The sequence below is a fragment of the Pipistrellus hanaki genome (genome assembly GCF_964339955.1).
Source record: "Pipistrellus hanaki genome assembly, chromosome: 13".
NCBI lineage: Eukaryota > Metazoa > Chordata > Mammalia > Chiroptera > Vespertilionidae > Pipistrellus > Pipistrellus hanaki.
Window position 1 is genome coordinate 29,808,189 of NC_140515.1, and position 15,140 is coordinate 29,823,328.

At 51.1% G+C, this 15,140-nt stretch overlaps 1 protein-coding gene across 4 annotated transcripts in view; it reads right to left on the reverse strand.

Moving 5' to 3' along the window:
• FGD5 (FYVE, RhoGEF and PH domain containing 5) overlaps positions 1–15,140 on the reverse strand; it is a 120,873-nt gene that overhangs the window by 14,013 nt on the left and 91,720 nt on the right. For all 4 annotated transcript variants that reach the window (XM_084902556.1, XM_084902555.1, XM_084902554.1 and 1 more), the window contains exons 13-19: positions 11,534–11,617; positions 8,521–8,600; positions 5,755–5,854; positions 5,312–5,449; positions 4,737–4,866; positions 3,868–3,998; positions 917–1,045 (exon numbers count right to left, since the gene is read on the reverse strand). In XM_084902556.1, coding sequence (XP_084758682.1) covers positions 917–1,045; positions 3,868–3,998; positions 4,737–4,866; positions 5,312–5,449; positions 5,755–5,854; positions 8,521–8,600; positions 11,534–11,617 — 792 coding nt within the window. The remainder of the gene's footprint in view (positions 1–916; positions 1,046–3,867; positions 3,999–4,736; positions 4,867–5,311; positions 5,450–5,754; positions 5,855–8,520; positions 8,601–11,533; positions 11,618–15,140) is intronic.

Consider the following 15,140-nt stretch of genomic DNA (forward strand, 5'->3'; position numbering starts at 1 on the left):
GCTGGCCTCTGGAACACTGGAGGGCAGTGTGGACTGCAGCCGTCAAGGCCGAGGGGTCCTTTGTGAGGAAAGCTTTAGGTCCTGAAGAAGGAAGCTGCTTTTGCTCACGCACCAGCCTCTGCATCTGTGGTCAGGGGAAGGGGCCATTCCTGTGCTCTGGGCACATCCTCACAGGTGACACCCACCCTCTGCCGCTGGGCAGAAGGCGTTTAAGTCCCACTTTCAAAGCGGATTTGTTTAGCCGGTGGAAGCTACCAGAGGGTGGGGCCTGGACATGGAAATCTCTCCCATTATCCTACAGTTCAGCGTGGGTCAGACCAGACAGCCTCCTGCTGCAGAAACACAGCCCCTACCTATCTGCTCCGGAAGGAGGCTTGGCTTCCAAGGCCCTCTCTCCTTTATTTTAGAAGATGTACATGTGAGGTGTTCTATAAAAATAGGGACAAGTTTTACATAATAGAAGAGTTACTGTGAGGCAATGCAGTTCCCTGTCAAAAGAAATGCACAGAGAGTGTGGTAGTTTCCTTCAACCTGTTGAATTTGGTCCTGAGCAAAGTGGAGAGCAGAAAGCCGCTTTCTCTTACAGAGTGCTGGCTCGTACAGGATGCTGGGCCTGTGACAGTCCGATACTTTGGTGCACAGGTCTGCATGCTGTACTGCCTTAACTCCCTCCACACAGAAGTGGCAGATTCCTTAGGTCTGGGATGGACACGCAGTTGTGTGTCCACAGCAATGCTCGGCACATGACATTGCTCAACAGAGACTTGTCTGATATGGGAATTGGGACCAGCATCCAGGCCTCACACTGCCCTGAGGTGACAGGGTGTGTTGCACACCCCACATGGATATGCTCAGGCTTGAGCTTAACCTTCAAGCCTTCATAGGAGAGAGAAGAGGAAGCGCGAACCACCACTACCTCACTGGCCATGTAGGTGTAGAGCACTTTGCCTTTGATGACAAACCAGAGCTTCTTCCAGTGCCTCTTGCCTTTCTTGCACCGGCTGAGATAGCCACTGATGGCGGAGCCCTCTCCGGAGGCAGCCACCTGGCGGGAGGGAAGCACAGTGGTCGGCACCAGGTGGTGGTGGGCACATTTCAGACAGAGCCAAAATGACATGCAGAACAGCGAGCACATTGTTTATTCTGCTTTGAAGTCTGAGACATGGATGAGGTCTCAGGATCCATCCAGCCCCTCAAAGACAGTAAAACAGTACCTTGGTTTGAAACACAGGCTTTACTGAGAAGACCCAAGCATAAAAAAACTGCCTTCAGGAGTGCTGCCCTCTAGTGGTGTTTCAGATACCCTGGTCCTTCTCCCCAAGCCCCAAACCCCCACATTACAAAACTGATACCTAGAGGAAAAGTTTTCTTTTTTCTAAAACGGATTCTTACAGTTTTCAGCTTATTAATTTCTTGTACTTAAGGAGGGACCCTCTTTGTACTGTTTACCTAAAGGTTTTATTATCTCTTGCCTAATGGGATGTGTTAGCTCCTCCCGTTCTTATGGGTCGTCTGTCGGACAGACTTTATGTGGGGTTTAAGAACACAGGCTTAAAAAAAAAAAAGGAACACAGGCATGGAGTAATACCAGCCTAGGGTTCCAGCCCAGGTGTTTCATGCTGTGCAATTCACTTACTTTCTCTAAGTCTCAGTTTCCTTACTAGTTAAATTGAAATTAAATGACATAAAACAGATGACCTACAGTGACTGACCCATAGTAACTGCTCCATAAATAGTAATCTTACTGTTAGAGCAATGTGGCCAGGTTAGGAAATAATCTCGTTTGACTTTCTCATTTTACAGATGGGGAAACCGAGGCTCAGAGGAATGGAGAGGTCCACCAAAGGTCAAATAACTATTTAGTTGAAGAGAGTAAGAACTTGAATCTCTCAGCAAATACTCCAGAGGTCAACAAACGTCAGTGTAGGGCAGCAGTCGCCAACCTTTTGGACCCCACGGACTGCTAGTATAGGGCATGGAAGACACAACCAGTTCTGGCTGTTTGGAAAAGCACAGGACAGAAACCTGCCCATCACAGTCCAGGACTTCTATACCAGATATGGGCTCCCCCCCCCGCCCCCCCCACTTCCCCCCTCATTTTCCCACACACACTGGCTGTGCTGAAACATCTCACAGAGAGAAAGGCAGTGTGGACAGATTCTGCAACCTCCCTTTCTGACGGATGCTTGGGAGGCAGCTTTCTGTAGACTTTCTCATGGGGAACAGGTCCTGCTGGTGAGGTGGGGGGAGGGGAGAGCACAGCAGGAGACGGGGGCACATTTCTCCTGGGGCCACTGCAGATCCCACAGAGTGCAGACTTCGCTGGATAATAAAACGGTTGTCGCCGAAACCGGTTTGGCTCAGTGGATAGAGCGTTGGTCTGCGGACTGAAGGATTCCAAGTTCGATTCCGGTCAAGGGCATGTACCTTAGTTGTGGGTACATTGCCAGTACGGGGTGTGCAGGAGGCAGCTGGTCGATGTTTCTCATCGACGTTTCTAGTTTTCTATCCCTCTCCCTTCCTTTCTGTGGAAAATCAATAAAATATATTTTAAAAAATAATAAAACGGTTGTCACTTTGGGTGAAAATTAGCAAGGGGCTGGCTAGGTCAGAACCATGTGGAACAGAATCAGAGCAGCCTGACACCTTCTAGATAAGAGCATTGGTTCTCAAACTCTACCCCCATGGAACACTCGGGTTCAATGAGCTTGACTCATGCAGACCACCAGCACAGTGGGAGAAGTAACAGGGTGAACTCTCCTGGTTTTCTGGAAAGGGACTAGTTAAATAAGTGATGGGATAACCATACGACGTAGAATGTGAGATTTATATGGCTGAGCAAATGGGGAATAATATCTAAGAGAAATTAAATGAAGATTCAGTATAATATGTTATCCTTTGGGTAAAAAAGAGGATCTATCATTGTACATAATTCATTGTGTAGATGCATTAAAACTTCTGGAAGGATCCATGAGAGATTTGATGGTGGTTACCCCTGGGATGGGTAGGACTGAAGGAGTTCGGAGAGGGAGAGAAACTTACTTTCATCATATATTCCTTCATGCTTTTTTGGAAAAAAAAATTTTTTTTTTTACACCATGTATGTGTTAATCCCAAGGTTTTTAATATGCAGAAGGAATGAAGTTAATGGATAGAACTGTACCCATTTAAATTTCTCATCCCCCTAACACTTTTAAATCCTTGCCACCTGCTTCTTGCTAATGAATATTAATGAAAAAAATTGGAAACAGCTAATCACACTTCTTTCAACAGCTTGTATATTCATGGGCACACATTTGTTTGTGATTGTGATGACAATCTGTACGTATAAAGTCTAGTCCTATTTGCAGGACGGGATGGAGTTTAGCCAATTCTGAGGTTTCCCGCAAAGAGCTGCAGCTTCCAGGGGAACCCGAGCCTGGGTGGGACGCCCAGGGAGAGGACGGCACAGCCGGCCACGGGAGACCTGAGCGAGTGCTGTAGCTGCTCTAGTTGGAAAAGCCCCCGTGGTCTGTGCAGTGCTCTCGGACTAGGTCTAGGTATGGGGCAGGAGAGAGAAAAAGGGAAGGAGAGAAAGAGTTGGACAGAGAGAAGGATGTGAAAGATGTCTCCTAACACCCTCTACAACTGCTGTAAGCCCTGCCCTCTGCCACCAGGCAGGCACCTTCTCAGCCATGCCCGGGAGAAAGGCCCTCCCCTTGTCAGGTGAGTCTGTCCTTGTAGACAGAATGTCTCCCGCGAGGGGTCCTCTTTGTCCCGAAGAGCCCGGTCAGGGAGGGGAAAGGGGCCTGACACTGTTCCCAGAGGAGGACCGTGCACCGTCCGGATCCCGAGGTGTCCACGCAGGGAGCCCCCCTCCCGCCTCACCTCGGTCAGGGCCGAAGGGACTTTCTTCTGCTTCTTGAAGGTCGAGGGGTGGATGCTGTGGAAGACGGACGAGAAGGAACTGCTCGAGAAGCGGGGGGAGGACAGAGGGAAGCTCATGCTCACGGGCCTCTCTGTAACGGAGACAAGTCACGGGGGAAGGGAGGTAAGCGCCCCTGTGGACGGGCACGCCACTCCCTGTAAACCAGAGCTCCCCGTCCTTCCCGCGGTGGGAACCAGCCTCGCGGCCGTGGGGTCTAAGTGTGACCAGAAAAATGGGCAGCCAACTCCCTTCCGCTGACATGGAGGCCCTGGGGGCAGGGAGGGAAGGCTTCTCCAGGGCTCCGGGAGGCAGGGGCTGGGCTGTGTTCCGTGCCCCAGAGAACGCTCTGGGTTTAGGCCCAGACCACACGTGCTCTCCCTCCAGCCAAACCCTGCCTGGGCAAAGCCTGTCCCCTGAGCTCGGTCTCTCAAGAGCCAGCCCAGCTTCTGCAGGCGCCTTTATCAGCGAGCCCTCTGCCCTTCCCTGACCCTCAACTCTGTTACCCGTCTCACAGTCCTTATCCCCAAAGGAGCCCACAGAAGACAGCCTGCACAGTACTCTCGGGAGGAAAAGAGGCTGCCGGGGGCTCTCTGTGTACCATCCCCATCCCCGAGGGCACTGACCCAGTGCTTCCCACACAGCTGCCCACAGAGCTCTCCTGCTGGGAGCACCTGTCTGTTTTTCATGGACCAGAGTTTTGGGAAATGGTGCCCTAGGTGTGAGTTTAAACCCCTAGTTCCTCCCGGGAGAGTGGTTTTGGGCGCCAACCACAGGCCAGGCAGAAGCCACGTGGCTGCCTGGAAGGAAGGTGAGGGTGGGCCCGGGTTACCTCTCATCAGGCCAGGGACGTCCCCGCCCCTCTTCTTCAGCTCCCCGTAGCAGCCGTCGCAGACCTTGGCCATCCGGTCCTTGAGGTACTTCAGCGGGTACTTGTTTCTCGAACAGTTCCTGCACACGATCTGCGGGCCCGGGTGGGGAAGCGTGTCGGAGCGGTTCTCGTCGTTTCAGCACACGCTTAGGGCCAGCACCCTCACCCCTCTGCCCGCAGCCCCACCTCCTGCAGGGACTGTGCCAGCTCACCCTGCCTTCCCAGTGCAGCTGCATAGAGTTCTGTGCAGCTGCTTATCTCTTTTTTCTGATGAGCCCTTACCCACAATATTTTTTTTATGAGGACAATAACCACATATGCTATCATTTTCTTTAGGGAGCACGGAGGTGCTATGGAAGGGGCCTGAGCTTGGGCACCATGGTTTGAGGATGCCAAGTAAAACGGGCATTAACTACCTCCTAGGCTTGGTGTGAACACTCCCCTCTCTGGGCTTGCACGCAGTGGCTGCTGGGTGTCCCTGAATCCCCACCCCATGCCACCTCCATGCACACATTCCCCCCAACGTAATCACTCACCTTGCCACAGGCGTGGCAGTGATGACGCCTCAGGGTGAGGGAGAAGTCGCAGCCGCAGTTCATGCACATCATGACATGTGTGACCGGCACCAGAGTGGGGGGCCTCTCCCCCAGGCTGACCCCCAACCTCTCTCGGATCTAGAGCAGCAGAATGGGGCCAAGCAGTGTGGTCAGGAGACCGAGCTGGATGCTGTGTGGTGGACAGGGTGCCTTCTAATTCTGGAGCCTCCCCCTCCCCACCCCGTATCCTTCAGGAAGCTGATCTTGGGTTAGAAACAGCCAACGGGAGGGGCTGTGCTCCAGGTTGGGGTTGCACAGTGACTGCCCTGAGCCGGTGAGAATATGGCAGGAGAGGTGGGAGGAGGAAGAAGAGCCAGTGCCATGATGCAAAGGGCGGCAAGTCTTCCTCGGCGTGTGGCTGGTGTGCCAGGGCCTCCACTCACCTCCACGCTGTGGTGGAAGGCAGCCAGAGCCTGGGCCTTGTAGTCCTCAGGGAGGGCTCTGCTCAGACAGCCATGCCACTCGTCCCGCTCTGCACAGGAGCTGTGGACACAAACTGGGGTTAGCGATTGCACGAGGGGACCAAGTCCTGGGCAGCCCACTGCCCATCCCACATGCCTGAACCTCTTGGCATCTAAGATCCCACCAGCAAGTGCGGGCCGCCTGCCAGACAGGCCTAGGCTTACACCTCAGCACCTCCACCCGCTGGCAGGGTGGCAGGGCTGTGGTCCCCCAGGCCACTTCTTCACTTGCAGCATAGAAGTGTCAATCCTTCTTCTCTATCTCCCAAGGCTCTTGTGGGGATGAAGTGACATGTGGGATGTAGATGGACTTTGTCAACAGCGAAGCAAGGGGTGCCAGGGAGGGAAGCTCTGAGGGGCCCACACTTCAGGAGGTATGGTCAGGCAGGGCGCAGGGGAGAAGGTAGATAGAAGCTGGAAACGGCCAAGGTCCCAGTCTCTCCAACAGCCCCCCGTTTCTCACATCACTTCCTAGACACTCATCCCACAAGCTGACCTCCCGCATTCCGGCTCTGTGCCTGGAAGGTGGCGACTGGGCTGTGAGCTGCCTTGTTCTTGCAGGGCCCACCAGGTGGCGCTCCCATCCTACGCTAAAGTCTGCGGGCTCAGCCAGAGAGGGACCAGTTTGGCCTGGGAGGGAGGGAGGGTGGCGGCCAGCCAGACGCCATGTCCCTAAAAGGAGATGTGTGGGTCCGCTGACCCCCGGAGGCTGCGGTGTGGAGTGTCTGGGTTAGCAGGAAGGTGACCGGCCTGGCAGTGACAGGGGCTTCTTGAGTCCACTGGCCAAAGGGCAGTGTCCCCGCCTGAGAGAGATGGGCAGCCCCATCCGAAGGGCTGAGCCTAGCCTGCCACCACCCTCACCTGATGGTTGGACAAACAGAAACCACACCCTGGGTCTCCCCAGGTCTCTGATTTTACCTGGAGGTGAGGGGAGAAGAGGCCGGGGAACCCCACCCAGGCATCACCTCTTCGAGGCAGCCTCCCCTTTCTCCAGCAGATGGGGTCACTCCTTGGAATTTCTAAGGCTTTTTTTTTTTAACCCCTCAGGCAGTAGACGGCAGTGGAAAAGCACTCGGGATCACACAGTCCTGCATCTGAACCCCCGTTTTGCCTCACGTGGGCTGTGTGACCCGTCTCCAGGCCTCAACTCCCCAGGCATGTGAGGACCTGCCAGGCCCCCCTCCGAGGGTGATGATGAGGGTCCGAGGAGGGGCCTGAGACGCAGCAGGTGCCCCAGCAGGGTACTCTTGCCATCACCACTATGAATTCTTCCGGCAGTTTCCTTCTATATTGTAACCAGTTCGTAAGTCCCACCCAGAACGTGGGCTCCCCCTACCCTGAGCAAACCAAGGCTTAAATCATGTGTGTCCTCAGCACAGAACCTGGCCACGAGGAGCGGCTGATAGAGGCTTAACGACCAAACACATCCATGAGGCAGCGTGTGGGTCAGTGTGTGCACGTCCCACGCCACACCAGAACCTCCACCCCACCCTGGACACGGCTGCCAGCCCTGGGTCACGCACACCTGCGAGGGAACCTGTCCACCCACCATGCCCAGGGAGGTCCTGGTTTCTGAGCTTGAGCTGGCCTTGCCCGGAAAGCAGGGGTGGGGGAGAGGGGAATGTGGAGGGTGAGGGAGGTGAACCTCTTTCACTGCCTAAAGCCAGCAAGGAGGGGCCCCTCGGCATCCTGAGAGTCTGGAGGGGAAAAAAACACAGGGTTTTGAGAGAAAGGCTGAACCCCAAAACAGGGAGAGCTTGCTCATTGTTTTTTCTCTCCAGACACGAAAGCCTGAAAGTAATGGTTGTTTATTAAATAAGGTGCACAATGCATTCTTTACTCGCCCTAACTTTTCGTGTTGCTATAAAGACCAGATAATCTGTAGAGTTTTACAACCATGAGGTATTGTTATATTTTAAGAAAAAGGGCTTTAGAAACCCCCAAAGTTCTATGTAAAATTTTATGTACATGCACATTTATTTTGGGGAAGAGAAGCCAGTTTTATCAGATTCTCAAAGTAGCCTGTGGTTCAAAAATGGTTAAGAAACACCGAAAAGAAGTTCTTTGATGCAAAGGATCTACAGTGGTGCCTCACACAACGAACTTAATTCGTTCCAGGAGCAAGTTTGTTATGTGAAAAGTTCATTATGTGAAACGCGTTTTCCCATAACAATACATGTTAAAAAAAATAATTCGTTCTGTAGCATAAAATATGCTAAGATGACATAAAAAAAAATATGCTAAGATGACATATTTTTATTTAGATACATCTAAAAACATAATTTTTTTTAAAAAAACACACATTTTTTTAATTTTAAGACAGACTAAGTAGAGTCTACCGAATCTTGCACATCTTCATCCATTTTCTGCTTTTTGGCTGATGGTTTCATGAAAAACCTGTCCAAAGTTCGCTGTGCGAGGCGTTCGTTATGCGAGGCACCACTGTATAGTAATAAAAGCATAATATGCTAATTAGACCAGACGTCCTTCCAGACAACCTTCCTGATGAAGCCATGGTGGTGGGGGCCAAGCCCCTTGCACAGATTTCCTGCATCGGGCCTCTAGTACCAAAATGAAACCAAAGACGCATCCAACACTTATTATTCCAAACTTTCCCACCTGGAAAACTCTGTCCCTTCCCTCCCTCGCACCCGTCCCCAGGCCTTCCCTCCTTCCTCCTCCCCATACCTTGCAGACAGAGTCAGGCAGGAGTCAGGAGTCTCAATCTTTAGGGCGTAGGGCACTTTCTCCATCACAGGGCGGCTGACCTGGAAACCAAAAGAGGCACCCTCAGTGGAGGGGTGTGGGACATGAAGGGGCAACCATAGACTCGATTTTTCCTTGGTTCTGCCACTGTCCCTCTCTGAGCCCGAGTTTCCTCTGATGCTCGGAGACATGGCAGATAATGTGTGTGTGTGCGCGCGTGCATGTGTGTGTCTCTCTCTGTGTGTGTGTGTGCATGTGCATGTGTGTGTGTATGTGCGTGCGTGTGTGTGTGTGTGTGTGTGTGTGTGTGTGTGTGTGAGTGTGTGTGGTGGGGCCTGGCTGCCAACTCTGGCTCTGACTCTATGGTCCTTGGCCACTGCCCACCCCCAGGAATGCCGTGGAGCTTCCCTCTCAGGGCCCAGACATCCTGCTGTACGAATACCTGCTCCATGACCATCTCTCCCACTCCCCTGCCCAACAGGCTCCTCAGTGGATCCTTTGGTTCAAAAGAGAACAACCCTCTCTGCTGAGAAGGTGCTGTCTGCTTCTCCTTCCTCATGAAAAGAGCTTCCAGGAGGGAGAGAGACCCCCACAATGCCTCCAACGGTTCCCCTCCCCTCTGCACCTCCCGCTGCATTCTCCCACCTCAGTGTTCCCTGTCTGACCCCACTGACAGAACTAACTTCCCGGTAAGCCCCCAAGCGTCTCCATCAGCTCCCAGCTATCCTTGTCTGTGGGATGGAGTTACACTGTGTCAGGCCACACATGACGAGGCCCCCTTCCGTCCTGTCTGTCTGTCTTTACCCACGAGACTATCCAGCGAGGCTGGCATCTTTCTTACATTTGTTTAAAAAAACATCTGCCACTTGAACAGATATTGAGCATAGAGCAGCATTGTTTATCATAGTCAAAAGGTGGAAGCAACCCAACTGTCCACCCATGAGGGAAGGGACAAACAAAAGGTGGTGTAATATGTACAATGGACTACTATTCAAACAAAAAGTAAGGGAATTCCAATACATGTTACAGCATGGATGAACCTTGAGGACATAATGTTAAGTGAAGTAAGCCACTTGCAAAAGACAAACACTGTGTGATCACACTTCTATGAGCTGCCAAAGCAGGAACCCATGTACTAGTACACTGTTTGTGGGATTATCAATCGGTGCAGCCACTATGGGAAACAGTATGGGGATGCCTCAAAAAAATTAAGAATAGAACTACCATATAATCCAGCTATTCTACTTGATTCCCTTTATCTGAAGAAAATAAAAACACTAATTCAAAAAATATATATGCACTTCTATGTTCACTGCAGCATTACTTATAATAGCCAAGATATGGGAACAACCTAAGTGCCCACTGATAGATGAATGAAGAAGATGTGGTTCATTTATATAATGGACTATTACTCAGCCATAAAAAGAATGAAATCCTGCCATCTATACTAATGAAGGGATAATATGCTAATTAGACTGGACGTCTTCCCATGTCCTTTGTGACAAAGCCGGGGCGGGAGGCTTCTCGGGCCTTAGTGGCTGTGGCTGCCACCTGGGAAGGGGACAAGCCACCTGCCTACGGTCACCTGCGGCTGCGGCCAGCCAGAGGGAGGGAAGCCCAGGTACCAGGTGCCTGTGACCCTTTTCCTTAAGGAGGGAATCCTGGGCCAAAGCAGAGATGGTTAGGGGCAATTAGGCTAGCAGGGGAGCAATTAGGGATGATCAGGCAGGCAGGCAGAGGAGTTAGGAGCCAACGGTCCCAGATTGCGAGAGGCATGTCTGATTGCCAGTGTAGGCCCCATCAGGGAGATCCCCTGAGGGGTCCCGGATTGGAGAAGGTGCAGGCTGGGCTGAGGAGCCCCCAACCCCATGCATGAATTTCATGCGCTGGGCCTCTAGTTTGTAATAACATGAATGGACCTTGAAGGTATACTGGGAATAAATTAGGAGGAGAAAGACAAATAATGTATGATTTCACTCCATGTGGAGTCAAAAGACAAATAAAAATAATAATAAACTCAGGTACGGAGGAAATATTGACAATTACCAGAGGATAAGGGGACTTGGGGGGGGGGGAAGAATGAAGGGGGTCCACTGTGGTGATGGGCTATAACTAGACTTTTGAGGATGATCACTTCTTAGTGTATAAGTTATAACGTTGTAAACCTGAAACTTATATAATAAAAAATTTAATATAGCACTAGCCGGTGTACTCAGTGAATAGAGTGTCGGCCTGCGGACCAAAGGGTCCTGGGTTCGATTCCGGTTAAGGGCCCGTACCTTGGTTGTAGGCTCCTCCTCAGCGGGGCCCTGGTCAGGGCTTGAGCAAGAGGCAACCAATTGATGTGTTGCTCTTACATCAATGTTTCTCTCTGTCTTTCCCTCTCTCCTCCACTCTCCCTAAAAATCAATGGGAAAATATCCTCGGGTGAGGATTCACAACAACAAAATTTAACACATTAAAAAAAATCATAGAGAGAGAAAAAGGAGTGGGAATGGGAAGTTAGTGCTTGGTGGGTGCGAAGTTTCAGTTTGGGAAGATGAATGGTGGTCATGGTTGCAAAACAATGTGAATGCACTAATGCCACTGAACTGTGTACTTAAAAATGGTTACCATGGTAATTTATATGTACATTTTACCACGATTAAAAAAATTCACCACACACATACTTGTTTCCTCCTTCCAAGCCTTTGCTTACACATTTCTTTCCTCCTAAAGCACCCTTCCCCATCTGTCCACATATCCTGCTCTCTCAGGGACTCAGCTCCCTTCCTCCAGGAAGCCCTCCTCATCGTTCCTCCCTTCCTCCCACCCCCCCTCCACCCCCTCCCTGACCTAGCTATAGCATAATCCTGCTGTAACCCTCCACGTAGCACTGTTCCTCTGGACCCGCTCTTCCCAGATGGCCTGTGAGCTCTCAGTAGCAGGGACACTGTCCCCTGCTCACCTGGGGTCTCCCCTGACCGCCCCAGGATGCCTAGCATCAAGCATTTACCTTCATGCTGGCCACGGCCAACGTGCTCTTCAGCCGGTACTTCCCATCCTTCTGGGGATACGTGTACAGGAGCATGTCGCTCATCTGGGGAGAAGGAAACCTCATCACACAAGGCTTGGTCCCAGAAGGCTATGCTGGGCTTCTGTCCTGAGGATCACTGAGCACCGGGTGCACAGGCATCCTGCATTCCCCACTGGCCCCCACGGGAGAGCCGAACCGCCGTGGCCTAATGTGGGAGCACCTTCCCCATAGGTCCACTCCTAGGTGAAGACTCCAGGGGAATTCATGCAGTGCCCACAGAAAGTCAGGCACAGGAACGTGCGTGCAGGCATTATTTGCAATAGTCAAATAGTGGAAACAATCCAGCTATCAACAGGTGGGTGCATTAGCAAACTGTGGGGCATCTACACTATGGAATACCACACAGCAATCGAAAACAACAAACTGACGATACACACAATGACACAGATGAAGCCCAAAACATGCTGATTGAAAAGAAGCCAGATACAGAGAACACACTACTTGGTAACATTCACATGAAGCTCCAGATCAGGCAAAAGGAATCTGTGACGGAAATCAGGCCCTGGGGCAGGAGTGGGGGAAGTGACTGCTAAGGAGCACAGGGGGGCTTTCTGGAGGGCTGGAATGTTCTAGATCTTGATGCAAGTGGCAGTACATGATGATACAGATTTGTCAATATACTTTGGCATCTACACTTAAGGAGGACGTCTCTTACTCTGTATAAATCAAACCTCTGTGAAGCATATTTAAGGAAAGAGGGGAGGGAGGGAGGGAGAAGAGAGGGAGGGAAGAAAGGGAGAGAGGAAGGGAGGGAGGAAGATCCTTGAGGATAGGGAGCTGCAGTGACATAGTAGGTGTTCATTTAATATCTGTTGAATGAACAACTAAAGCTCCCCATCCCCATGCAAGGCAGATAGGAAGAAACATAATGAAAGTCACTTCACCTCCTTAGAAATCTATGTCTGTTTGGCCAAAAGGTTTAGTTTGAAAAAACCACCTCACACTCCGGGTGGTCTGTGGGCTGTCAACCCTGACCCTCCCTCTGTAGCTGCTGTGTGACTATGGACGAGCTGTTTCCCTCTCTGAGCCTCAGCTTCCTCCCTGCCCCTACCTCATTACGGATGCCGAGAGAGAACGGCCCGGAGTGAGCCCTCTGTGCATGGGAGCCAAGTAAATCAGGCGCTGAACAGAGCGTGGCATCTCAGGCCTGAAACAGGGCGAGAGCTCAGGGTTAACACTTCCCTTTCCTGTGGACAGAGTCCGCGGAGGGGACAGAAGGGATGAGTTTTCCTCTCACTAGTTCTTCATGGGACTCTCAAAGGCTTGGCCGAGACCCTGAGCTGCTGTGTGACCTCAGGCAAACCCTTCCTGTCTCTGGGCCTCCCTGTCTCAAACTGGAGCTGGAGAACACGGCCAGCAAACATTTGAACAGGCAAGATAATAAATAGTTAAGTCTCTATGGGCCATACGGTCTCTGTGAAGACTATTCAACTTTACCATTTACTATAATGGTAAAGAGCAGCCACGGACAGGAGACACTGAGTCACGGATTGGTTAGATAATGTGCCTAAGGTGGCAGAGCTGGGTTGTGAATAAATAAGTGTGCCTCCAGTGCATTGAGGTGTGGTGTGGTGTGCTGGGGGTAGCCACCCAGGGACAGTGACCAAACCTCATATGGAGCCTCGGTCATTAGCCTATTCTGAGGAACCTGCCTGTGTCACTCACTGGAGCAGTCCCAGCCTTTTCTGACTGCCCCTTAAGCACCTGCTGCCATGGCAACTGCCATTAGCACCCTGAGGTTTTACTGACAGGGGTCAGGACCAGGCTGCCTCCTAATTGCCCACCCGTTCTCCTTTCTTCTGCAAAGCATGTGTTTTACAGCCCCAATTTGGAGGAAGGAAGAGAAATTCTTCATGGAGGAGAAAGTGCGGATTTCTCACAAGTACCACCCATCTCTTGGGACTGGATGGGATGCGGGGCCATCCATAGCATCACTGAGAAACTGTGTCGGTGGGCAGATGCCCTGACTTTATTGTGCAGTGAAGGTTATTTTGTGAAACCGGCACCTTACGAGGAATAAAAGTTGTTCCTTACTGTGTTCGCCATGGTGCTTCCTGGCTCAAGAACCTGTCTGTCCGTCCTCTTGCTGTCTATCCCTCTGGAGCAGTGGTTCTCAGCCTTCCTAATGCAGCGGCCCTTTAATACAGTTCCTCATGTTGTGCTGACCCCAACCATAAAATTATTTTTGTTGCTACTTCATAACTGTAATTTTGTTACTGTTATGAATTGTAATGTAAATATCTGTGTTTTCTGATAGTCTTTAGGCCAGTGGTCAGCAAACTCATTAGTCAACAGAGCCAAATATCAACAGTACAACGATTGAAATTTCTTTTGAGAGCCAAATTTTTAAAACTTAAACTTCTTCTAACGCCACTATCTTCAAAACAGACTCGCCCAGGCAGAGGTATTCTGTGGAAGAGCCACACTCAAGGGACCAAAGAGCTGCATGTGGCTCTCGAGCTGCAGTTTGCCGACCACGGTCTTAGGCGACCCACAGGTTGAGAACCACTGCTGTAGAGCCTAAGACCATCGGGAAACTCATATATTTACATTACAATTAATTAACAGTAGCAAAATTACAGTTATGAAGTTGCAACGAAAATAATTTTATGGTTGGGGTCACCACAACATGAGGAACTGTATTAAAGGGTCTTGGCATTAGAAAGGTTGAGAACCACTGCTAAGAGGATGTTACTAACACCTACTTAGTAGAAGGTCCTGTGCTGAGAGAGAGAAAGGGACCTGGGTTCAGGCTGTGGGGCGGGGTGGGGGGTGAGGGTAGGAAGACTAACAATGACAGGGAACCAGAGAGACCAAGGCCAGACATCATGCCTGAGTGACAGAGAGGCTATGAAGAAGAGTCAACTAGATACTGGAGGGAGCATGGGAAAGGGAAAGAGAAGTGGGAGGAGGGGGAAGGCGGAAAGTGGGGGAGGGAAGGAGCGAGGAAGGACACTGTGTCTGTGCCTGGCATTCAAAGTCCCTGTGAAAGGGACAAAGCCAGAGGAGCTGGCCAGATGGGAATGAAGACGGAGGAGCTCCCTCCACTTCCTTCAAGCACTTCCTTCAGTTACAGGAGGAACTACTTCCCTCCTTGTGGAGAGAAGGACCCTGAAGCTCAGAGAAGGAACAGGACCTGCCATGGGTGGCACAGCCAGTAAGTCAGAGCTGGCATGAGAATCCAGTCTGTCTGACTCCAAAGCCAGTATTCCTCATCACCATCCTGGATGGCTCCCTTTTTCATTCTGGAGAAGCAAAGCCTTGGGACCCAGGTGTGAGCTGTGCTGGGGCAGAGGGAGCTGATGACTCTATAGCTCTGGGCAGAGGAAGGGCCTGTGTCCTACAGGATAAGTGTCAAATAGAAGGGTGGAAATTATTACCAAACAAGCTGCTTCTATGGGCCTCATTTAATTCCCCCAAACTGCCCGGTATTTCCACTTTCCCTGTGGGAAATCGAGGCTCAGACATGTGTGTGATCTAAAGGGTTACAGAGGGGCTAAGTATCAGATCTATATCTAACCAGCTC